The sequence below is a fragment of the Rattus norvegicus genome, chromosome 8 (genome assembly GCF_021556685.1).
Source record: "Rattus norvegicus strain SHRSP/BbbUtx chromosome 8, alternate assembly SHRSP_T2T, whole genome shotgun sequence".
Classification (NCBI taxonomy): Eukaryota; Metazoa; Chordata; class Mammalia; order Rodentia; family Muridae; genus Rattus; species Rattus norvegicus.
In genome coordinates, this window is record NC_141541.1 from 16870902 (window position 1) to 16895078 (window position 24177).

The window sequence follows — 24177 nt, forward strand, 5'->3', positions numbered from 1 at the left end:
CAATTTGCAGTTCCCTACCGCATTTGAATTCAATGAGTATTTTCTCATTACCATCCTGGACCACTTGTACAGCTGTCTATTTGGGACATTCCTCTGTAACAGTGAACAGCAGAGGGGAAAAGAGGTAAAGTATGATCTCCGACTCTCACTTGGTATGTGTTTGTTATATTGTATCTCACAAGGTGGATAAGGACTGATTATTTCAACTCAAACTAGGGATAACGGATCACACTTATATTCCCAGATATTCCAGAGGCTAAGGTTGAGGGATCACAGTCTGAAGCCAGCCCATTAAACCACATATCATCTCAAAATAATTTGAAGGAAAGTGTAGAGAGGATGCTGGAGAAGTACATACAGGGTCAGCGCTGCGTTCAAGTCTGCTACTACAGCAAAACAAAAGAACCACTCTCTGTAAAGGTGTCACTCCTAGTGGTATTGGTAGACCCTCATGCATGTCAGCTGTCATTCTGAAAGCTGTCAGAAAGCAGGTTATTCTGGGAGAGCACTCACACTGAAAAGCCTTACTACCAGGGTCAGGCATTAGACTCACTGACATCTGAGTTCACTTGTTTCTGTAACACAGGGAGATAAATTCTTCCAAGAGCCTACTTTGCAGGTGTTATACTTGATAGTGAATATATTTCTATGCATTGGTAGGCTTTCAGTATATTGTGGGCTATAGTCACAAATACCACAGCAGTATTCTAATTAGTCCGTTTTTTGAGAAACTACCCTTGATTTAAAAGTCTTAAATCATAAAATTTAAATAAAAAATTTGCCTTTAAAGTGACAATACAATGGTATAACCACAGAATTGTAGGCCATCACCATTTAATTTAGAGCATTTTTCATCACACCGAAATTATCCTACAACTGCTAGTCCGTGTTCTCCCAGGTTTGGGCAGTACTAGGTTTCACTATGGATGGCCACTTGTGAACACTTTGTTTAAATGGAGTCATTCATATAAACGTTGACTAGTTCATTTAAATGGGATCACTCACAACGTGACCTTTGCGTCTAGTTCCTTTCATTACTACCCAACATTTATGTCATACCACGCACTTCCTCTTAATGGTCAATCTTCCATTGTGTATGTCCTATCAGTTGGGGGTCCTTTGGGTTGTTCTTTATTTTGGCTGTTATAAATAATACTGACTTAATCATGTGGAGCATGCTTCTTTTGTCCATGGAAAAATGTGTGGTCCATGTGTATGGGGAGAACAGGAGAGGGTGCCTTGAAGCTAAGGTTTGGATCTACCCATGTGGATGAATCCTGATCCTATTTCCAGCATTCTCTATTTTTAATTTTTACAATCCACAACCCTACACAGGTCTCACCTAAGGTCTAAATGGCTGATGTGGGAGGGGATCTTTACCACTCTTTCCCTCTTGCAGAATCTTCCTAAGAAGACAGTGTCACTGTGGTCCTATATAAACAGCCAGCTGGAAGACTTCACTAATCCTCTTTTTGGGAGCTACTCCAATCATGTCCTTTACCCAGTAGCCAGCATGCGCCACCTAGAGCTCTGGGTGGGCTATTATATAAGGTGGAACCCCCGGATGAAACCACAGGTACACATCTACAATATACAGTATGACCCCACTAGGTTTGTCACACTCAAAATTTCCCACTCTGTCCTTAGTTACAAGACTTTCCCAATTGCACACATCTTTCTGTGTGGTGTGGTCTTTCAGTATATAGAAGAAAATAACTTTATAAAAGCCTAAAAACTGCAGGTCCATAGTCCTTCAAGAGTTTTAACTAAATGATATGTATAAAGTAGCATCTTCCAGGGACATCTGAAGTCACTGAAAGATCAAGCAGAGGTGACAACAAAGCACAAGTTTATTCCACTAAGAACCTGAGGTGGGGCTGTCCGGCTGCTTAAACAGGCAATACCACAAAGCTCAGGGAAGGTTAAGACCTCAAGTTTGCCTGGATTCCTGTTGCAGTGATTCTGTTTGCTCTTGCAGGAACCTATCCACAGCAGATACAAAGAACTTCTTGCCAAAAGAACAGAGCTTCAAAGAAAAGTAGAGGAACTTCAGAGAGAAATTTCCAACCGCTCAACCTCCTCTTCAGAGAGAGCCAGCTCTCCCGCACAGTGTGTGACTCCTGTCCAAACTGTTGTATGAAAGAACTAGGCATGTTGCCAGGAACTTGACATTACAGCACCTTATGCGTAGAAAGCCTTCTGTGTTTTAAACCCATCTGTGGGAGAATCCTTCAGATGCTGTATTTATTTCAAATCTCTCTTAGATGAGTTTAGAAACATAGCGGTGCAAGTGACAATGAAGATGATCTCATTTGTAATTAAAGATGACACTAATCTGAAGTCCCCCAAAGAATACTAAAGTACTGCAGTCCTGTGCTCACCCTGGGAGCCAGCTTTTCATTTAAAGCTGTCTTAAAAGCACTGCTAAGAGCTCTAGGTGGGGAGAAAAGCAAGGCTGTTCTTGCACCTGAGAGCATACATACCAAGCCTTGATCTCAACTGTCCCATTTTTTGTGGTATTTAATATAGTAAAAAGCAGTGTCTTAAAATTGTTACAGCATAGTAGTAGTTGGAAATTGCTGCTGACATTGTAATTAGCGTATTTTCAACAGCAGTTAGGAAACGATGCCTTATATATTTGCTTTGGGGGTAAAGGGACAAAGTAACTGTCATCCAGGAATTCAAAAATATTCTTTCCCGTCAGCCAATTTCCATTTGTATGTTGATCACAAATACCACAGACACTTTAAAACCTTACCATTACTCCACTTATCTTAATGCTGATTGGCAAGTTTTAAAAACTTAAGTGCTATATTTAAATTTCACATGAACATTTTATCAAAGACCACTCTGCATGTGAGTTAGTCTCGGTGCCAGCAAGTAAAGCCTCGCTTCTCTGCTCGCCTGAGTTGGGTGCTGGTGTGAACAGTTGACTCCTGGTGTCTGTCTCACTCTGTATAAGAGCCATATGTAATGTACTGTAACAAACGAGCTTCTTACCACTTGGTCTTTTAATTAAATGACTTCAAACTTTACCCTTGTCCACAGTAGTCTAAAGTGTCTTCCCCACCTCCACCCCCAAAATGTTAATCTGCAACTGTCCAATTTGAGCCCCCCCGGCTTTAACATCTAAATCAGACTGTATAAACCACTGTTCTCGTTCATTGTTGAACTGTAGCCATGATGATGCTGAAATTGGTACATCACACATATATGCACACGGATCTCTTCCCTGCATCTTTTTATGTGGCTATTGAACTTAGAGCCTCACACTTGCCAGGCAAAAGCTGTACCCCAGCAGTACCCAGTATCCTCAAAAATTGGTACCAACTAATTTGATTGGTGTATTAGCTATAAAAATTTTTGAGGTGCTATTATGTTCCCAGCATTCAATTAACATTTCTGTAGTAGCTCACTTTCCTCCCTAGTCTGTTTTCCTCATTGAAACCTTTTACCATCTTGGTATGACTTAAAGGAATCTCTATCTATCTCTCTATCTATCTCTCTATCTATCTATCTCTCTATCTATCTCTCTATCTCTCTATCTATCTCTCTCTATCTATCTATCGATCGATCGATCTATCTATCTATCTATCTCATCCATCCAAAACCTTCAGCTATCTTCTGTGACCTCCAAGAAATCCTCTGTGGAATGTGCACACGAAACGAGCTTTCTGTGGGACTCAACTGCATTCCTGGTAGACTTAAAACCCCGCCTGCCTCCCTCCCCACCCCCACCACCCGCATGAAAGCTCTCCTTCCTTACGCAGCACGGGATCCATATTGGCATCTTGTACAGAGTATAGAGGAGCTCTGCTATGAGTGAATGAACAAGAAACTGAAGCCGATCAAAACCCAAAGCCTACAGTTGGGTTCCAGCTGGAGATAGGTAGGATTCAGTATCTTTCTATTACTATTCTGATTAGGAGTTAGAGCCATTATCATTCAAATGACAGTTATACAGTTTAAGGTCCTGAAATCCAAATAAGGAGTCAACCCAGTAGTTGGAATATTTACTATGTCACTACAGCAGTTCCTCACCTTCCTGGGATCTATGGGCTCACTGTTTTCAGTTCATTGTTGCTGCAAACCTGCTCATCAGAAAATTGCATACACAAGTAAAAGTTTATATACAATTTCAGGAGATTCATCAATCTCAAAAAAAAAAAAAAGTCTTACCCTATGTGGGTTCTTAAGAACTAGAAAATTAATTCAAGAGATTGGGCCTTCCAGTGCCCAAGTGGCACAAATAATTCATACTTTTCAACTGTAAACCACAATCTCCTCAATTACTTTAGTGTTTAGCTGACATGTTCACCAGCCCGTCTAAACCATTCAGGAACATTGGGCTTGGGTCTATGTAAGCACAAGAATGACAGCATACATCAATATTCTTGTCTCTCAGTCAGGGGACTAATATGCACTTTTTGAGATTGTATAACAAATAAAGCCTTTGTTAGGTGGCTGTTAAGCAAAGTTTAAAAATTGCTTTATTGACTTGAAGTACCAAATTCATAAAGATTAACATGTCGATCTATTCAAAATTAATAATTCACATTGACATGATAGATGTGTGTATTCAGTTCACATACTACCCTCATACTGTATGGAAAAAGCATGGGGTTCTCTAAGAGTCAAATTAAACAGTGCTTAGCATAACATGATTACAAACAGGTACTGTCTAAAACCTGCAAATGCGTACATTTTCCAACACCCCCCATTCTCATTCTTTATTCCAAAATTTCATTTACTTCATTAACAACTGTTTAGAGTTTTATGAAGACATTGTAACATATTTCATGGGGAACTGACTTAAAATGTTTGGGTCTTTAATAGTAAATTTACTATTGATCAATGTCTGAAATACCAAAGCAAAACAAAGTCCTCTTGAAAACAGTACATTTAATGGTCATCTGGAGAAGGGAAAGTAGTGGGCACTTCATGCTCTGGGGAGATTTAAAAATAAGACTTCAAGCACTGACTATGGGGACACCCTCATATTCTGAATTTTCAAACCCAATTTACATATATACCTACTTAAAAAACACACCCACAAGTAAAAAACTGGTCATTTGTTTACAAAGTGCAGTGTTTGAATCCAGCAAGTTCAAAGACACAGTGCGGCTTCTCTGCTGCAGAACTCCATGTCCATTTAGTTGTGCTGCACAGCACATCACACTGTAATGAAGCCTGGCCCTAACACCGGCCAGTAATGGCAGCTTAGCAAGCACGAGACCTGGAAAGTCTGCTCATGGTCCAGTAAGTACATTGTTTATGACCAGTAAGGTACATCATATGACCTGGTGTCAGTAATCCCAACACACATTACTACTCTGTAATGAATTCTGTAAGGTTTGCATGTCCTTCAGTAACTGAAGATTTTTCCTGCTTTTTTCTCCAGGTCTCTGTTTGGTAAAATCCTTCTTACTTGTGGTCCTTGTGATTACAGATGAACGACTGCTGCTGTTTCCTTCTTCATCAAGAGTCTTCTTGTTACCTTTTAGTTCCTTCTGCTTATCTGTGCTTTGTTTCTCCAGCTGGCAAATAATCAAAGCAAGGAAAATAATGAATTCAATAAAAACATTTTCTTTTAGCTTTGGTTTTGATACAGGTTCTTGCTATGTTTAGTCTTAAACTATTAATTCTCCTGCCTCAACTTCTTAAGTACACCATTAACTTACATAATCTCCCTCTAACACTCAAGTGATAGATTCTACGTTTTTTTTTAAAGCACATAAATCTACAGAAATTATAAATCACTTATGTAAATAGACAACCAGGTAAATAAGTGTTATATAAATACTGTAATATTCTCCCGCAGGCTTCTAATACTTAAGAGTGCTCCCTGCTTGACCAGACTGTAAGCTCTTGAGTAGAGCTGCTAGTTAATTGGCAGTCCAGCCCCAACATTAACCACACAGTCAGGATTTCCTTGGGCAGGTTATTTCATTCACTGAGATACAGCCATAGCTCCCAGAAATATGGCCCCAGTTACTGTACCTGTATAATGGGTTTTAAGGAAATTAAGTGAGATGGCATTCTCAATACACTTGGTTTTGTGCCAGTGAAACAGTTCTTCCATATCATACAGATTTGGAAGCTTGGGAGGTATTTTTACTTTTAAAACCTACTTCAAATTTGTTCACTTCTCCCCAGACTCCAATTACTGTCAGCCGAGGAGCTGGACCCACTCCTGTTCTACCTCTGCCTCACAGTAATCTCAGATGCATGGCCCATTTCTCTAGATGGGAACCCCAAGTAGGCTTACTAAACCCGAGTAAACCTTTTAGGTTTAGTCACTATTTAATACAAGCAAACATACTATTTTTACATATTTTGACTTTGAAAACTGAAAATTCGGGCATATTTTAAGACAATTTAGTCAAAGTAAACTACTTAGATTTGCTCATAAAGCTAAGGAATTTATAGTCAGTAAAGACACATCTCATGAAACATAAGAACACTTCTTTACCAAACCTCTTAACACAGACTGACACCTCAGTGTCATCAGTTACTATGCATGAAAGGGTAGAAGTGACACAAGGAGGGCAGGAGTCACCTGGGCTTGGTACTTTCGAACTTTAGTTATCTGGTTGGCCTTCGCTTCCATTCTTCTCACTAATGCCTCCAGTTCACACTCCAGGTTGTCTTTCAGCTCCTCACTGGGTGATTCCTGTATGAGTTTAGTAAGCTGCTGGTGGTCACTGCATACAAAACACAAGAGACTACTGAGCTCCTCAGTCAACGGTGGTGTCCTTTCTATGTCACTGTGCGACTCAATGGCCCCTTTTAACTGCTGAGCTCAGTCCCCTGCAAGGGCATCACACACAGGTGGCGCGTCACCACCTGTGACGTCAGCTCTAGGGGCTCTGATGCCCTCTTCTGGCCTCCTTGGGCACCTGCACACATGTCATATACACATAGATAAAGACAAATGTTTACCAAATGAGGACACAGGCAAGTCTTCTTAATTCCAGACAACTTTGGGTCCAGCCAGGGTTGCAGACTAATATGAACCCTTCTTTGGTCCCTAGCATCATATAAGTTGGTTGTGGTGTGGCACACCTGGAATTGCACTTTGATCTGCTTCTCCCACAGAATTACTTATAAAGCAAATTCTCCAGTGTTTTCAAACACTGTCCTAACTCATTAGTGACATTTGACTAACCCTCAATACTATTAAGCTTTTACCTGAGCTTTGGCATTCGACATCTAACAAAATGAGAAAGGGAGGTTTTTAGCAATGACAGGCTTATGTACTCCCAGCTAGCAGGCTAGTGTAAGGATTATCTTCAACATCAGTGAATAAATTAGGATTAATATATCCAAGCAGCTAAAAAATGTGATTTTAGAACTAAATGTAATTTTAAATTTAAAAAGTGTAAACTCACAAGCTCATTTGCCCAAATTCATCCTGTAACGTCTGTAAGACATCCGAAAGTTCTTCGTTAACACTGCTGGAGGGAGGCGCCACTGACTTCTTACTCTTACTACCTCGTGAACAAGCTTGCTTTGCCAAGGGCACACTGTTAACAACCCGGTCATTGCACAGGGCTCTGCTGTGATGCTTCATCAGATGCAAGACGTGCTGAACATTGGCTACCACGGCATGGCTGGGACTGGTGGACTAAAGAGAAAAGTACATCAAGCAAACAGTGTCCTTGATTCCCATGTTCTAGTTCTTACCCTGAGTAAGAGTACACCTCCTCTAAATCCTAAGGCTTAAGTACTATGCTGTGGTAAATTAGCAACCAGCCATCCACCTGTATCAAAAGCCACGTAGTTGATTGATGTACTGACATCTTCAGTAAAGCACGTCCTGCTGGGGATGCAGCTTGGCTGGCAGGTCCATAAGTTGCATGTAAGAGACCCTTCTTTGGTCCCCAGCATCATATAAATTGGTTGTGGTGCTGCACACCTGTAATTCCAGCCCTTGAGAGGCAAAGGCAGGAGAACCACAAACTACTCATCCTGTGCTACAGGAGGGTTCAAGACCACATCTAAAACCAAACAAAAAAGCCAACTGGCCTTCTTGCCTCTTCTGTTCCTGGCGCCACCCTATTTTTCTACCCCAAATCCTGTGATGTGCTCCTAATAAGCCAAACAACTAGGATGGAGAAAATGGCTCTATAATTGTAAAAAGCACAGCTCTACTTTCTGCGTCGCCTTCTCCGGTCTCTGACTTATTCTGAGTAAATTGTGTCTGCAGATGACATTTCTTTGGTGAAGCAACTCTCATAACCTGCCTTAAAAGCCTAGTTCATATATACCATTTCTAATGGTCTGGCTGGTTAACTACTGCACTTCTCAGCCCACTGACAAGTTCTACATCTGTCTATTGTTTAGCACAATGTGCTTGTCTATTCTCAACTGTTTGTTCAGTTCCTGGAGCAATAGAGATGCTGTGACCCTTTACTATATATAGTTCATGTTGTGGTGACCCCATCCATAAATTTATTTTCATTGCTACTTTATAACTACAATTTTGTGACAGTTATGATTATAATGTAATTCTGTTCTGATGATATTACCCCTGTGAAAGGGTCATTTGACTCCCAAAGGGGTTGAGAACCCTATCTTAAGACTCTAACCAGATTTTTAGTTTTTTTGTTGTTTTTTCTAGACAGGGTTTCTCTGTGTGTGCAGCCATGGCTGTCCTGGAACTCACTATGTAGACCAGGGTGACTTCAAACCTGGAGATCTGCCTGCCCCTGCCTCCTAAGTACTGGGGTTCTAGTGTGCACCACCACTGTCTGGCATATGGTCTCCACTACTATAGCTCTGTCCTCTCTGTCACTGGCTTCCACTATGACCTCCTGCCTCAGCTTCCTTATAGTAGGAAGCACTAACATTTATCAGTCACAACATAAAAATAGAATAAAACCTGATGCTTTCTTGAACTTCTTGTTTCCAGTAGGAAATAATTTCAGTACCTGGCTGGGATTGTTTAGCTGCATAGGTCAAGCAGACAACTTACTTGGAGGAATAACTTAAGACCTAATGTGCTTGATGCTTAAAAATGTTTAGTTTAGTTTGTTTAAACTTTTAAACTAAACTTTCTTGTTTAGTTTGTCAATTTGTCTTGACTGGTTGCTGTGGGAAAAGAATCACACAGAGCAAACTCAAATGAGGTGATCCTAGGAATGAAAAGGTGGCTCATGACAATCAGAGTACTCACTACTTACCAGTAAACACTCACAATGCACGCGCGCGCGCACACACACACACACACACACACACCTCTGTCTGTCTGTCTGTCTCTCTCTCTCTCTCTCTCGGCCAGTGGGCCAAGTGCGTATACTTTACAAGTGCGTATACTTTAGTATGTGATGAAAAGTTCTGTCACTGTTAGTTTTCTGATTCATAGTGTAACTTTATGATCAGTTGAGTCTAGTAATGAAAAACTTGGGCTTATGGTCTTACTTTTCTAGTGACTCCTTTTTACATAGGCAAGCCTGTGTAACCATAAGTAAAAGGGGTTCTTCAGAGCTCATCGAGAACTAAGCAATTGTTAAACTTTTGGAATAACACTTCTAAAGAATATATAAAACAACTTCAAAAGGAGTTCACATTAAAGAGTCCTGTGTGATTAAAGGCTTCAATGACAATTAGCCAAAACAACAAAATGGGTGGAAGGGACTCTATACAGGACTTTATGGACAAATACAAAGAGGAACCGTCAATGGGGTAGGTAAATGATTATTACAGATTTAAACATCCTCTACAGGGACAGCATGATGGTTGGTGGGTACAAACAGCTGCTGTTCAAGCCTTATGACTTGAGTTCCATCTACAGAACCTGTGGTAGAAAGAGAGCTCCCTTCAAGTTGTACCCTGACCTTCCCATGGACTGGGTCAAAGTACCCCAACTCCCCATTTCTTATATTGAAAACAAAGTCTGAAATAAACACACGAATAACTTCACAATCATATATACTTATAGAGGCTTATACAAAGACTCAAGAAAAAGACCTAAGGTGGTGCCTTCTACAAGAAGGTTTTACTAGGACCACATATAGTGGCTCACATCTATAAGTCCAGCACTCCCAAGGCCGATGCAGGATTTTTCTTTTAGTTCATGTCCCCTAAAATGTGTTCTGAAGACTGAAACAAGGTCTAAAGAGATGGCTCAACAGTTAAGAGCACTGGCTGCTCTTTCAGTGGAATTCAAAGTTCAATTTCCAGTACCCACATGGCAGGTTACTCTAAAAGCTGCTCCTCGAAATTCTAGTCCTGGGGGACCCAATACCCTCTTCTGGCCCCCATGAGCACTAAACACAGACATACACATAGAGACAGGCAAAGGCAAAACACCCATATACATACACTTAAAAGGAAATAAAAAAGCAAAAGACAGTGAAAATAATTTAAATATAAAAATCAGTAGCTACAACTCACCGTTCCAGCAACAAAAGGCATATCACCTAAGCACAATCTGTAATGTGGCTGTGCACCAAAGTTGTTCCTAAAACCTTTCTGGATGGAGAAAAAAGAAAATCATTTTATTTTATTTTGTTTTGGTAAACCAATCCATGACTCCTGCTCACTGTTGGGTCATACTATTGGGTTCCTTGTCGTACCACTCACTTTTTTCTCTCTGCAGAAACCAAGCTACTTAAGCAAGCTACTTACCTGGCACAGTTTAATAGGATTCAGCTCATTATGGAATAAGCATGGCAACCATAGGTCTGGGGATAGTGTGCATTTATCACACTGTACCAACAGGAAGTAAAGACAGAGGACAAGTGGGTCAGGCTAAGAACCTCAAGGCCCACTTTCCAGTGACTTATGGAGGACATTTTACATTTAAACCACACTTGTTTATATTGGGATCATACAAGTGTTGAAGAACCTAGAATTACTACTTGACGGCTAAGGGCATTGGAAGGATACTAACAAAACAGTTGTCAGGTTTATGTAGTGGAAAAAAGCATTTAAGAGCAAAGGTAGTAAGAGGCTGAGTATTTCTAGTATTTTTATGATCTTTTATAGTTTCCAATTTTCATATAGGTCCTCACGACCAAGGTAAGAATTCATGAGTAAATCTTATCCTCACCTTTGAACACAGAAACTAAGAATGAGAGTCACTTCCCAAGGTTCTAATACCACACAGCTCTGAGTATTTTTCACACAAATTATTACAAAATTAGTACTTTGACTGGTTCGGTTTTCATACCTTTTCTGGTGGTTTTGACTTCTTTTTCTTTATTTTTCTAGTGCTGGTTGAAACACATGAAGTATTTCTATCTTCAAATATAAGTCTGTTCGCTTCTATACCACTCTGTAACTAGAAAAAAATAGCATGGAGTTAATGATGCAAAATAAACACAATTCACAGTTGAGATGCCAAGTAAGTCTGTATAATACAGTGAGTCATCTCAATGACAGAGACAGCATGGCTGTACTATGTCTTCGGTCTCTCATAGGTGAACTGCTGACCCACGGCTGGTTGTATACTGCCTGGAAGCATTGTTTGGTGGTCTGCAAATTCTAGTTCAGAAAGTAAATGGAATGTATGCAGCTCCAAACTGACAGCGCGCTATGTTCTCTTTTAACAATCACGATTACTGTAAAAGCAGACCCACGGCAACTCAAGAGCAAAATAGATTCCTTCCCGTTTAAAGCTCAAAAGCAGCAATAATTGTTTCAGCAACTGTTATCTTTTTTTTTTTTTCTTAAAGTTGCACTTTTCTGGGCTGGATAGACTGCTAGGCTTAAGAGCACTTTCTGGCTGTTCCCACCCACATGGCAGCTTTTTAAACTATTTAATCCCATATTCAAGGGTCCAGCACCCTATTCTGGCCTCTGCAAGCATTGTACACATGTGGCATATATACAGAACATGCAGGCAAAACTCCCACATGCATAAAATAAATCATAGGGGAAAGCCGCAACTTCCTCCAAACTATCTTTCAATAGCCCTGCTCTCCATAGAATTCATAAAGGGGCTATTTTGTCTCTCTATATACCCGAAAGCCTGGAGTTTGGTAAAAATTCCAATTGGCAGATTTGTCCTCTAAAGAGTTTACAATTTCTATGTGAGGATAAGTTCCCCAGAAGTTATCACTGAGCTTTAAGAAACAGCAGAAGTAATGAATGAAACATAAAGAACACTGAGAACATTCCTTCCCCATCTCATGCATTCTGAGGCATGCCAGGCTCTCCACCCTCAGGAGCATGCCATTCTTGGGCATACTTTAGTGACAGTTTGTATGAGAAGAACCCCACAGGAAATCATCCTTACAATGTCAACAAGGGTCAGCAGTAACAGAAACCACTCGAGACACTTTTTGATTCTAGCTTATATATCTAGTTTTCCTAGCTGACTTCCTGAATGTATGCCTGAATTTTAAAGTGCTTTATTATCATTTCTTGTTTGAGTTCCCTAGCAATATAAAACCCAGGCTAACTAATTTGTTTGGGATTATACAAATCAGAACCAACGAGATACAGAAATGTATCTGCCTCCACTACTATGGCATTCACCATCAGAACTCAAACTGTTAACAATTCATTAATCAATGAATCTGTGACCATTCCTATTTGGCACACAAGGGCTATACACCATAATTTAATAAAGAACACATATGCACAGTTACATCTAAGGAATAGAAACAGTAAAATAATTTTCTCGAAAGTAGGAAGAAATTCTCTAAAAATCAAAACTGGTTAAATGGCCATTAACTCAACAAGTACACAGACAGTAAATCTACAATCCTATCAGTTTTAGGAAAAAAAAAAAAGAATGACTCAAAGAAGCACCAGAAGAAAAAAAAATGCAATGTTTCTATTTCTACAAGAGCATCTATGAGAATGCTGGACACTAGACACAGTGCCACAGACAACTATAAAGCCTCTACCAGTAAGTTCTGCGATGAGAACCTGCTTCTAGGGTTACTGTGATAAAAGTCACACTGTCATAACTTTAGAGAGGTTAGAAAAGAGAGACTATCTGGAAGATATCTTAACAAGTAAATAATCAAAGAAATGTCTCTAGCTAAATCATAAAACAACTTTATTGTACAGAGTCTACGTAGTACTTTATTTTTCTTGCAGTGTCTTGGATAACGCAGTTCTGGTAGGAATACATAAACTGAGGCTTTAAATCTACACAATTCTACCTCCAAGAGTAGTTTGCTCTTCTACTAGGACAGGCCACTAGCTTAACACTTCTGTTCTGGTATGTTAACAGTCTCAAGGGAAGTGGCAGTTTTTTGCTGCAGTACTGAGGACGGAACCAAGTGTCTTATGAATGAATGCCAGGTAATTGTTCTACCATTCAACTTTACCTCCAACCCAAGACACACTTTTATACTGGACACTGCAATGATCTGGGACTGGATCATACCTTAGCTTTACATGAACAGTACTGTGTCTGACCTGTTTTTACCTCACAAGTATTTTTTTAACTTCCATGTATGGATGTTTTGCCTGCATTTATGTATGTGCATGTGCCTGGTGGCGGAGGTGATTGTGAGCCACATGTGGGTTGCTCAGAACTGAATCAGGTCAGTTGTAAAGACAACAAAATGTTCTAATCCTCTGCAACATCCCTCCAGCTCCAACCTCAAAGGTTTTAAACTACTAATTCAGACTCTGTAATTTGAAACATCAAAAGACTGCTCAAATTTTACTTTGTAAATTACATTCCTAGTTTCCATTACTAAGCTATCACATGACTCTGCTGTGCTCGTGTATAACTGTTCACCACTAAAACCCCTGCTTGTCCTTCCACTCACCTCCGCTGCCCGAGCCTGCATACGCTTCCTTTCCTGCTCTTCTTCATGGAGTTTGGACTCCAACTCTTGCATTTTTTTCTAGTAATAACAATATCAAAACAGTAATGGTTAAAAGTATCTTTTTGTAGAATTTTAAAGCTAGTTAAAATAAGCATGTTAGTTTGTGCCACTAGTGGTCCAGGCCTTGATAACTTCCATGACACTCCCCTAATAGTGTCCTACTAGATCAACTGACAGTAATTAGTGAGGTAGCTGTGAGTTAAGTGGCCAAATTATGAAGGAAATCTGTGACCGAAGAACACAGGTTGTATAAAGGTAAAGACAAATAAAGACAAATCTAGATCTTCATTCTGTAGTATTAAATATCTTCAGGGTAAAACATAGAAATAAAATTAGTTCAGAAAAAAAGTTACATGATACCAGATTTAAATATCAAAAACACTTCACTTTTCAGTTTAAAAAAAACAAAAAACAAAAAACTACCTTAGGCTCAGCCACCAAAATTGCAGAATGTCAACATTCCTTTTCAAATTATTTTTTCTCTTTAAAGACTATGTATAAGAAAGACCTTTACATTATAAATACCCATGTTTATGAACAACTGACAGCCACAGCATTCTACATCAGTAGGTAAAGTCATGTTCACTGACTTCTGCAAGGGCCTGCATTGCGGTGAGTCTGTTATATTCCTGTTCAAGAAGATCCAGTTTTTCCAGCTGGCTCTGAACATGGCTTTGATCATGCTGCCGTTCTCTTTCTAGCGAAACCTGAGAAACAGCATCGAGATATAATATTACAATATGATCATCAGAAAGCTGTAGACTCTGCATACAGCCAACATCATACTATATGTAATTGCCTATCCTTTCAGATTTGTTGGTATGGAAAGACGTTCTAGGAATAGAACACTAACACCTCAAGGGTATAACGATCTCTGTGTCTCACTGTCTGTGTATCATGGCATGCCTCGGAAGGTCAGAGGACACCATATACAAGCTGTTCCTGTTTGCCATGTGGGTCTGAGGGATCACATCTGTTTTCCAGACCTCGCTGCAAATACCTTTTTACACTAAGCCATCTGGCCAGCCTTGGAATATTGTTCTCAACATATGGTATTTTACCTAGTATGCAGTTTTATATAAGAAAAACATGCCTATACCCTATAATAAGGAGATTCTATCAGACACACAGACTATATAAATACACAAAGACTTCTAGTCAGTTGGGTCCTATTAAATAATTTCTTAATAGATATGAGAACTTGTATTCATTTATTTCCTTTCCTTCAAACTTAGGATCTGATTTGGAAAGACTGCCCATATACTTAAAGAATGATGGTCTCAGGGTCAAAATAAATGGGCAAATACACTAAATGGATATATTTGTAAAAGCCCAACACTAAGAACCTAAGTATGCCATTTTTCCACATGTCCATGACAATAGGGAATTATACAAGAGAAATTTCTAATCAAACTTTCCATAGTAAAATTAAATTGTCCACATGAAAAGGATATTTAAAAAATATAATGGGCACTGATGTTGAAATTGTCCTCTACAAATGTAGCTAGTTACTTAAATACAAAGACTGATGCAACAGAAGGAATATTTTGTTAAAATGTAACAAGTGTAGTAACTGGGCACACAGCTCATCTGGTAGAGTGCTTACCTAGCATCAGAGAGGCCTTGGATGTGAGCCAGAGCACTTCACACACCATGTATAGAGCAGTGGTGTGTACCTACAATCTCAGCACTCTGCAGATGGACTCAGAAGATCAGAGGGGCCAGGTTATTCCTGGACAACATAAATGAGGCAGCCTAGGCTATATGAGATCCTATTTCAATAACCAATTACTTACAAGGTATAATGCAGGCTCCAAACATTAACATGATTATCTTTCAAATATAAGCATGTACAAGAATCGTAATAGAGCCAATCAAGCCAATCTATTCCACCGAGCCCAAGGCCTTATTATCAGCATGTGTTATAATAACAGTGCCATCAGACCTCCAGGTCTGCTGATCGTGTCACCATTCTTGATTTCATCTCAGAGGTGCCATACCTGCTTTTCTAAGACAGATGTTCTCTCCATTTCTGCATGCTTTATCATATTTCGCATGTATTCCAATTGTTTTTCTAAAAGATTACATTTATTTTCTGCAGCTACCAACTGAGATGCCAGTTCTAAAATGAATACATACAAAAACGTAGGAATTAGCTAACACACAGACTTGTCCCAACAGCTTTTAAGCAGGAACTGGACTTGCAGTAAATTCATGGGGCATAGGTAGTAAGGCTCATGGTGGAATGCCATGGTCAGTATGCCAGAGTACCACAAAACAAAACAGCAGCCCTCCCATGCCTCCAGTCCCTTCCCTCTCAGTCCTCCTAGAAACCTTTCTGGACGACTTAGGTTCTTCCTTTCGAGAGTCAGATATGCCACACATTGCCACATACTTATTAGCACTATGTATGATGTCACCTGCTCCTCACAATACACCTGATTATGATGTAATTCTGTAATGGCTAGACAGTGTCAACTATAAAATACCAGTGTGCAATTTTGAAATAACTTCACAATACTTGGATAGATTTTAGTTTCTTTTATAATTAAACACACCTTGATTGTGCTTTGATTCTTCATTCTTTGAGTTCTCCCTCTCTTGTATCTGTTCATCCAATACTTTCTTATACTCAATTGTCTCCCTAGACAAGGTTTTCACACTTTCTTCTGCCCGAATTCTTTCCAGTTCCAGGCGTCGAATCTTATCTTGAAGATTCTTAAGAGCAGAAAATATGGCTGCCAAATATAAAAAGCACACCACACAGTAAGTTAGGTATGCACAAGGATAAGTTAACCAAAAAAGGAAATTTTGTCTGAAAGATTCTTACTCTGTACCCCAGGATGACCTCAAAAAAAAAAAAAAAAAAAAAAAATCACAGTAATCCTGCCTGCGCCTTCCTTCTAAGGACTGGGTTAGAGGTGCGAGCCAGAGAGCCCAGCTCTGAAGAGACTTTCAGAGGACTGATGCAAGTCACACAGCAGAATTCTGTGTTTACAAAGCACTTCCCATGCAAAGTCATTTCAAAGGTTCTACCAGTTACTCAAGTAAAAATTAAAAACCATCACTGTGTTAAATCACATCAGAGTTTTAACTGTTGAAAACAAAACCAAAAATCTTGGCTAATTACATACAAATTCACAGCTGTCCTAAGGTGCTCTGAGTAAGAAAAGCCCCTGTAGGCTTATATTTGGTGAACAGGGAATGGTACTACTTGTTGGGATAGATAGAGCCTCGTTGGGTGAAATGTCACTAGGGGTGGGCTTTGGGGTTCCAGAAGTCTAAACCAGGCTCAATGTCTCTCTCTCTCCCTGCTACCTTTGGATCTGGTGTAGAACTCAAATATACCTGTCTTAGGGTTTTACTGCTGTGAACAGACACCATGACCAAGGCAAGTCTTATAAAGGACAACATTTAATTGGGGCTGGCTTACAGGTTCAAAGGTTCAGTCCATATCAAGGCAGGAGCATTGCAGCATCCAGGCAGGCATGGTACAGACAGAGCTGAGAGTTCTACATCTTCACCTGAAGGCAGCTAGCAGAAGACTGGCTTCTAGGCAATTACAATAAGGATCTTAAAGCCCATACCCACAGTGGCGCACCTATTCCAACAAAGCTACACCTTCTAATAGTGCCACTCCCTGGGCCAAGCATATAAACAGCTCCTCCAGTACTATGCCTGCCATGTTTCCTATCATGGTGATAATGGACTGAAGCTCAGAACAGAAAGCTAGCCCCAATTAAATGTCCTTTGGACAAGACTTGCCTTGGTTGTGGTGTCTCTTTACAGCAATGGAAACCCCAAGACATATCTCTGGTCTGTTGATACCTCTCTGAGGCAGACATTTATTTGTTCGTGTATCCCTGGCAACAGGCACACAATAGACGTCTCGGTCTTTTTGTTGTATGTACACACAAGTATATATCACGTAGAGGTCAAATATGCACTTGGCTACCATCCTCAGGTAACACATGTTTGTTCTGTCAAGGCTTCCACAACTGAGGCTCACTGATTAAAGGTATGTTGGCTGGGCAGTGAGCCCCAGAGATCTAGCTGTCTGCCTCTGCCACACAGCACTGGGAATAGCAACAAAGTTCCTGGCTTAAAAAAAAGTATTGCTTTTGTTTACTCTTTGACACCTTTTTAGATCATATGTAACACTTCCTATCACTCTCCTAGGACTTGGCCCCCACCAACACACGCCCTCCCAATGTCTGTCTTCTGTAGAAAAATGTAATTCAGAGTCCAAATAGTGCTATCTACAGATGATCCTTACTTTTACAGAGGTATTGTAAGTATGCATGTTTTGCCTGCATATTTGTGTGTGTGTGTGTGTGTGTGTGTGTGTGTGTGTGTGTGTGTGTGTGTGTGAATGTGTGTGTGTAGCCTGTACATAAAACTAGTGTCAGATTCACTGGGACTAGAGTTACAAACGGTTGTGAATTGCCATCTGAGTGGCAGGAATTGAGCTCAGATTCTCCTGAAGAGCTGCTAGTGCTCTTAACTACTGAGCCATCTCTCTGCCTCCTACCTGAGACTGGTTCCTGACTGATTCTGGAGATGACAGACTAGTATAAGTAACAACGTATTTTAGGTTCCATGAGTTGGTGAAGAATGTTCAGCAGTCTATATGAAAACACAATTCACAGAAGTAAAGGGGACAACAACAGGCGTCATATTGAGGAAGTTTCCACTAACAAGGGAACAAATGGCGTTTACTTTGTCACGGTTGATTACCTCTGCTGTTGCTTTCCGGATAGGCAAACGTGGGCTTATTTGGGGAGCGTCTCAGATCGCTGTTAAGGAAAGGCTTATCAGGTGGATACAATACATATGGTGATGAAGAATGATGAACCATATTTCCATTAGACCTTGATGGTTCAGCTAGGACGCTCTGAAAAACAAAATACTGCAATTATCTTTCAAATATCTAAACCAAATGTCAAGATATAATTTTTAGGGTTAAATGTTTACCAATTTACACATGCTCAAACAACCTAAATACAAATATTTAGGCAAGTTAAATCTTTCAGATCTGGAACAGGTACAAATTGCTGAATTACTCTATCCTCGATAAAATACAATGTTTTTACTGATTACTTGGGAATTTCAAAGCATGCACTCTTGACACTCTCACTTCCCAGTCCTCCTATGCCCAACCCCCCATCCTACTGAACTGCACCCTCTACCCAAAGAAACTATTGTCCATATATTCACTGGAGTATGGTCAAATTCCCAGTGGCCAGACCCTCAAAGAAAACCGAGTCTTTCTCCACCTGTACCCCAGAGGCCATCAATTGTGGAGATCTACACACAATTTATCTTTGTGTAGTCTTTACCACAGTTTTTAAGAATTCTTTTCAATTACTTCCTGTTTAGGCTGTTACTTTTGGGAGGGAGGGTGAAGGGTTGTCCCAGAAGCCTTTTATGTCCCCCTTTCTCAACTGTGAATCTGTAGTTGTCAATATCACTACAAAAAGAACCTCCCTTCCCTGTACTGTCCACATGAGCACGGATCATGGACTTCTAATCTATGTGGCTTCTGACAAGAGCATGGACCATGAATATCATCAAGGTTTCCAGCATCTGCACATGCCAAGGACCTCAGCATGGTCTCCAGTGACAGTACAAAGACATCAACATGGCCACCTATCAAAGCATAAGCCACAGACACCATTGTAGCCCTCAGCTGCTGCACAGGTCAAGGACAGCACATGACCTCCGGGGTCAACACAGGCTACAAAGGCCCATACAGTCCCACACAACCCACACACATCATCAACATGACTTTAGGCAGCAGCACAGATCAGACATTTGTATGGCCTTAGGTGGCAGCCCAGTCCATGGATATCAACAAAGCCCCCCCTGCTGCAGTGGCCTCAGGTGGCTGCACAGTCCAAGATGGCCCCTGCTGGCAGTATGGGCTTCGGGTAGCAGCTTCTAACACCGACATCTAAATGGCCCTCGGTTGTAACATCTGTAGAAACAAGGCTCCAGCTGCGGGAAGACCATGGACCCAGACATGGTCCTCTTACAGCAACACAGCCCATAGATACCAGCATGTTCTTTTCTTAAAGAATTTATATTTAGCTCCCAAAAAGGGGAAACAATTGTAAAACACCTTCAGGCTTATCAGATATTCTCATAGCATCTGTCATGAATCTGTCAGATTTGACATTATGCTCTACATGACATATATTTACCACAGTCTACCTCTGAATGTTAACGAGAATTTTAGCAGTGGTGAGTTTATAGTTTGGACACTCAGGAAAGAGGGAAGTCATGGAGGTTCTAGGAGCCAAGGTAGAAGACAGGATGACTGCCAGCTGTTCAGAGTTCTCACACACTCATCGGCCTTCTCAGTGTCATAACACATTAGGATTTTCAATCTTGTATTAATGAAGTCTGCAAAGGAATGATGGGTATTCGCAACAATAAACCATGTATGTCCTGGAGTAAGCAGAACTCTCCAAATACCTGTATAATAATAAAAATTTATTTTGAAAGTAACCTGAAAAACAGTTAAGTTTTCACTTCTTAAAATATTGTCAATGTTATTATGAATTGTCTGGTACCTTGATCTTACATATAACTAACAGAGAACACTGTTTTTTTTTTGTTTTTTTTTTTTTTTTTGGTTCTTTTTTTCGGAGCTGGGGACCGAACCCAGGGCCTTGCGCTTCCTAGGTAAGCGCTCTACCACTGAGCTAAATCCCCAGCCCCGAACACTGTGTTTTTATTGGTTAGCTAGACACAGCTAGAATCCCATCATTTAACATTCAAGCTAAACTAAGTGATTTTGTTCTAGTTCCCCCTCACGAAAGCAAAAAAATTTATGTGATCACTTGAACTGAATAAACAACTAGTTCTAAAAAGAAAATCCATGAACTAGCTCTTCCTTCTTTCAAAACTAGCAGCAAGCAACCTGTCTGTCTCCACTTAGCTTTTCAAAGTCTCACCTCCTCAGATTAAACCCCTCCTGGTGTCTCTATTTCCCTTCTCCACTACATCTGTCCCAGGGCCAGGAAAGGGGAAAGACAAAACCTTTTCCTGAACTACAAGACTCTTCAACCCTAGACTGATCTTGAGTTTTTTTTTTAAAACAAACTCTAGTGCAGTAGATAAAGGTACGTGCTGAACAAGCCTAATGAACCGAGTTTACTTCCCAGAATCCACTTAATGGTGAAAGGAGACAACTCCAAAACTGTCCTGTGATCTCCAAAAACAAACTGTGGCAGGTGCACCTCCCCTCATCATCATGCACACATCAATTAAAACTATCAAAATTTTAAGTAAAATAATCTTTCAAAGGATGTTTGCAATTGCTACTTTAAGTCACCCCTCTTTACTCATTCCTAAGAAGCAAACAGCTCATCAAACTCACCAGTTCCTCTACATTGCTGAAGTCAGCAATCTCTCAGAAGCATGGATCACATTTCTGTGATCGTTCACATAACCCTCAGTGGAGGAACCCAACAAGGATTTCCCCTTAATCCCATAGACTCTCCTTCATCAACTCCCTGGATCTCTAACCGCTTGGGAAGTCTCATCTACTCTCAGGCTCTTCATTTTTATTTGTCTTTCAAATTTAAAACACAGAATGGAGATCTCAATCTAAAACTCTAAATTCACATTATTCACTAGCTACTTGGATGTCTCAACTAACATGCAGCATGGTTATAACTAAAGTCTTGGTTAGTCCCCAAATCTGCTCCTCTGCCAGCATACCAAAACAAAGACCACTGCCATTTACCAAACTAACCCATACAAACATAAAACCCAATAGAGGTAATTTTTATTTACCTCTCATCTACTCTCTGCAAATCATCCAGGGTTCTTTCTCCATAACATATTTAGAATCTTTTATACTTTAATATTGCTATAGCTCTATTTTTAGTTTGAATTACTTGAAACACCACTTTTCACATTTCTTTTTTTTTTTTTTTTTCCGGAGCTGAGGACTGACCCCTTGAGCTTGCTAGGCAAGTGCTCTACCACTGAGCTAAATCCCCAACCCCTCACTTTTTACATTTCTTAAGTCTGCTCTTCCAATCAGCTTGCTAGTGATAATGATCCTTAAAAAACTGAGTCAAGTTAATAGATCTAATCAAAACCCCATGGACTACAACTCAAAATTCTTACCACTCACACAATTCCCACATAATGTAGCAAGTACCAGGCTAACCCTTATATCGTTTCCTGACACTTTCTTTTGATAGTCTCCCTACCAGTTTTTTCAGCAATACGGACTTTGATTTCAAATACCCACAATCCACTCTTATTTTCTTATTTAAAGATTTATTCATTTATTATATATAAGTACACTGTAGCTGTCTTCAGATACACCAGAAGAGGGCATCGGATCTCTTTACAGATGGTTGTGAGCCACCATGTGGTTGCTGGGAATTGAACTCAGGACCTCTGGAAGAGTAGTCAAGTGCTCTTAACCGCTGAGCCATCTCTCCAGCCCTACTCTTATTTTCATTGCTGCAATTATTCTGCTTGCAAAGGTCCCTTCCTACCTCCAGTTGCCTGCTTACACCCTAACACGGAGGCATTTTCTTGTTACCCTACTAACAGCATCTTTCTATCAACGCATCTCCAAACCTTTTATTTCAAACACTATTGTTACACACATTTACTATGGTGGAGTAAAAATAGTTTCTCTTCTGTTCCCAACTCCAGACAGAGTCACAAGATCTATTTTTCCATGAAACAGGCTTTAAATTTCTGCTGGGTCTACCCTAAGGACTAGGGATTAACTGCATCCCTGTGGCACTGCCCTGATGGCCTTGAGTGCAGTTCAATCGAAGTTGCCTGAGTTTCCAATTTCTAAGTTTTGAGAGCAAAGAAAGAGCTCTCCTTCCCCAGGTTTAATCAACTGTATCTCGTATAATTCATGCATCTGCTGGCACTTAGTTCTGGTAGTTTTTCTTTTACCTTCCGTTGACCTGACACTGGATTAACTCCCAATGACTTGCTTCATCTCTTCTCTAGATCTTAGATCTGTTTGGAAAACGAAATATTCTGACCTTCTCACAAGTTCTAGTAGCCACAGAAAGTTGAAACTACGATTCCTAAGTTACCTCATCCGCTGTTAAAATTACCCTGATAATTTCCTGACATCCCTCATTATTCATTTTCACCTGTATTTCTAGCTCTTCTTAATCATTGCTACCTCTAGATGTCTCTGGGGTCCTGGACGTTCCTACTGTCTAGCCACATAGATCTTAAACCTGCAGTGCTTTCTTCTTTTAAAATTCTCTCAACAGGGCAGCCAGCTCACCCTCTCTTCAAGATCCTATCTTTCCTAATACTGCTAATCAATCTCTCCCAGACTCCTCTGGTACCCAAGCCTGTAGCGCAGCAATTATCTAATTAGTACGGTGCTTTGCTCCTTCTTTAGAATGGGGTTTCTATTCAATTCTTCCCTGTAACTTTAGGACCAAGGGTCAGCTAGGCACAGGGGCATCTCTAAACAGAACTCGAGCGTTCTCACATTTAATTCCTATCTCTTCTTAGTGGAGCGTTTTCCAAAAGACTGAGCTCCACAATCCACTCTTAAAACACCAGTGACTAATCTCGCCGGTTTAATTTCCCCGATCGCTTCTCCAAAACAACATTTCCACACTGTATCCTAGTCATGCCATGGGAAGTAGGGATGCCCGGGCTCCGGCTGCAAGGGTCGCGCAACAGACACTGAGAGGCCCTGTAGCAACGGCGAAAATGCACTCTGGGGACCACGGACGCCTCAGCGGCTGTCACTCTACAGACCTGCACATCTACCTGTTACTGAGGGTTTCCGAGCTGGGCCGTTACGCTCACGTGACTGACGGGGCTTTGTTTTAGCAGGCCTGAGCGTGCACCAGCCTGGCTCGGGACAACGCTCCACAGCTCCGGCTGCGAGGACCTGCGAGCGCAGAGCGGGAAAGGAGGCGGGCTGCTGCTCCAGAAGACACAGTTGCAGCCTCCCGGAGTGGCACGCGTCCTCGGGCAACCCGCCATCCTGCGGGACCAGGGCTGACGCCAGATCTAGGCGCCTGAAAAGTGAAGCAACCCAGAGAGCCGTCCAAGACCACCTGGAACCCACACAAACGCCACCCCTTACCGAAAACTGAGAATCAGAAGCCGCCGAGACCGAGGCCGCCGCCATCTTCCCACCTGCGCAACGCGGGCCGCCGTCCTGGAGCCCCTCCCCCGGATTCGACAGCCGCACGCCTGGGGCAAGCCGAATCCAAGTCCCCGATGGAAAGGGCGGGCGAGCTGTGAACCTTATAGGAGCCTCGGTCTCACAAACCACAAGGATGCCACACTCAGCGCGCAAGGGAAAGGCAACGCGTCTTGACAGGCGCCTTCCAGTGACCAATCAGAAAAGAGG

General features: G+C 40.9%; 2 protein-coding genes across 29 annotated transcripts in view; one reads left to right on the forward strand and one right to left on the reverse strand.

Annotated features, from left to right (window-relative positions):
* Mtmr2 (myotubularin related protein 2) overlaps nucleotides 1-3035 on the forward strand; it is a 50667-nt gene extending 47632 nt beyond the window's left edge. For 8 of the 9 annotated variants that reach the window (XM_087561655.1, XM_087561660.1, XM_087561654.1 and 5 more), the window contains 3 exons: nucleotides 11-124; nucleotides 1400-1576; nucleotides 1979-3035. In XM_087561655.1, coding sequence (XP_087417781.1) covers nucleotides 11-124; nucleotides 1400-1576; nucleotides 1979-2140 — 453 coding nt within the window. In that variant the 3' untranslated portion in view covers nucleotides 2141-3035. 9 annotated transcript variants of the gene reach the window in all.
* Nucleotides 3036-4452: 1417 nt separating this feature from the next.
* On the reverse strand, nucleotides 4453-24105 carry Cep57 (centrosomal protein 57). 20 transcript variants are annotated; one of them, XM_087561662.1, is made up of 11 exons: nucleotides 23961-24099; nucleotides 18537-18693; nucleotides 16358-16537; nucleotides 15800-15921; nucleotides 14390-14506; nucleotides 13740-13817; nucleotides 11177-11287; nucleotides 10399-10476; nucleotides 7392-7627; nucleotides 6560-6704; nucleotides 4453-5537 (listed from the first exon to the last, which is right to left on the reverse strand). In XM_087561662.1, the coding sequence occupies exons 2-11, from the start codon at nucleotides 18655-18657 to the stop codon at nucleotides 5307-5309; spliced, it is 1419 nt and encodes a 472-aa protein (XP_087417788.1). In that variant the 5' UTR covers nucleotides 18658-18693; nucleotides 23961-24099; the 3' UTR covers nucleotides 4453-5306.
* Between the last annotated feature and the right edge of the window lie 72 nt (nucleotides 24106-24177).

Bases quoted from the DNA above. Each gene is read 5' to 3' on its own strand.
- Cep57 (XM_087561662.1), bottom strand. From the start codon at position 18,657: ATGGTTCATCATTCTTCATCACCATATGTATTGTATCCACCTGATAAG. The intron at 7,628-10,398 runs GTGAGTTGTAGC...TTTTCTCTTTAG, and splicing joins TGCCTTTTGTTGCTGGAACG to TCCACCAGTCCCAGCCATGC. The intron at 5,538-6,559 runs GTGACTCCTGCC...ATTATTTGCCAG, and splicing joins TTCGAAAGTACCAAGCCCAG to CTGGAGAAACAAAGCACAGA.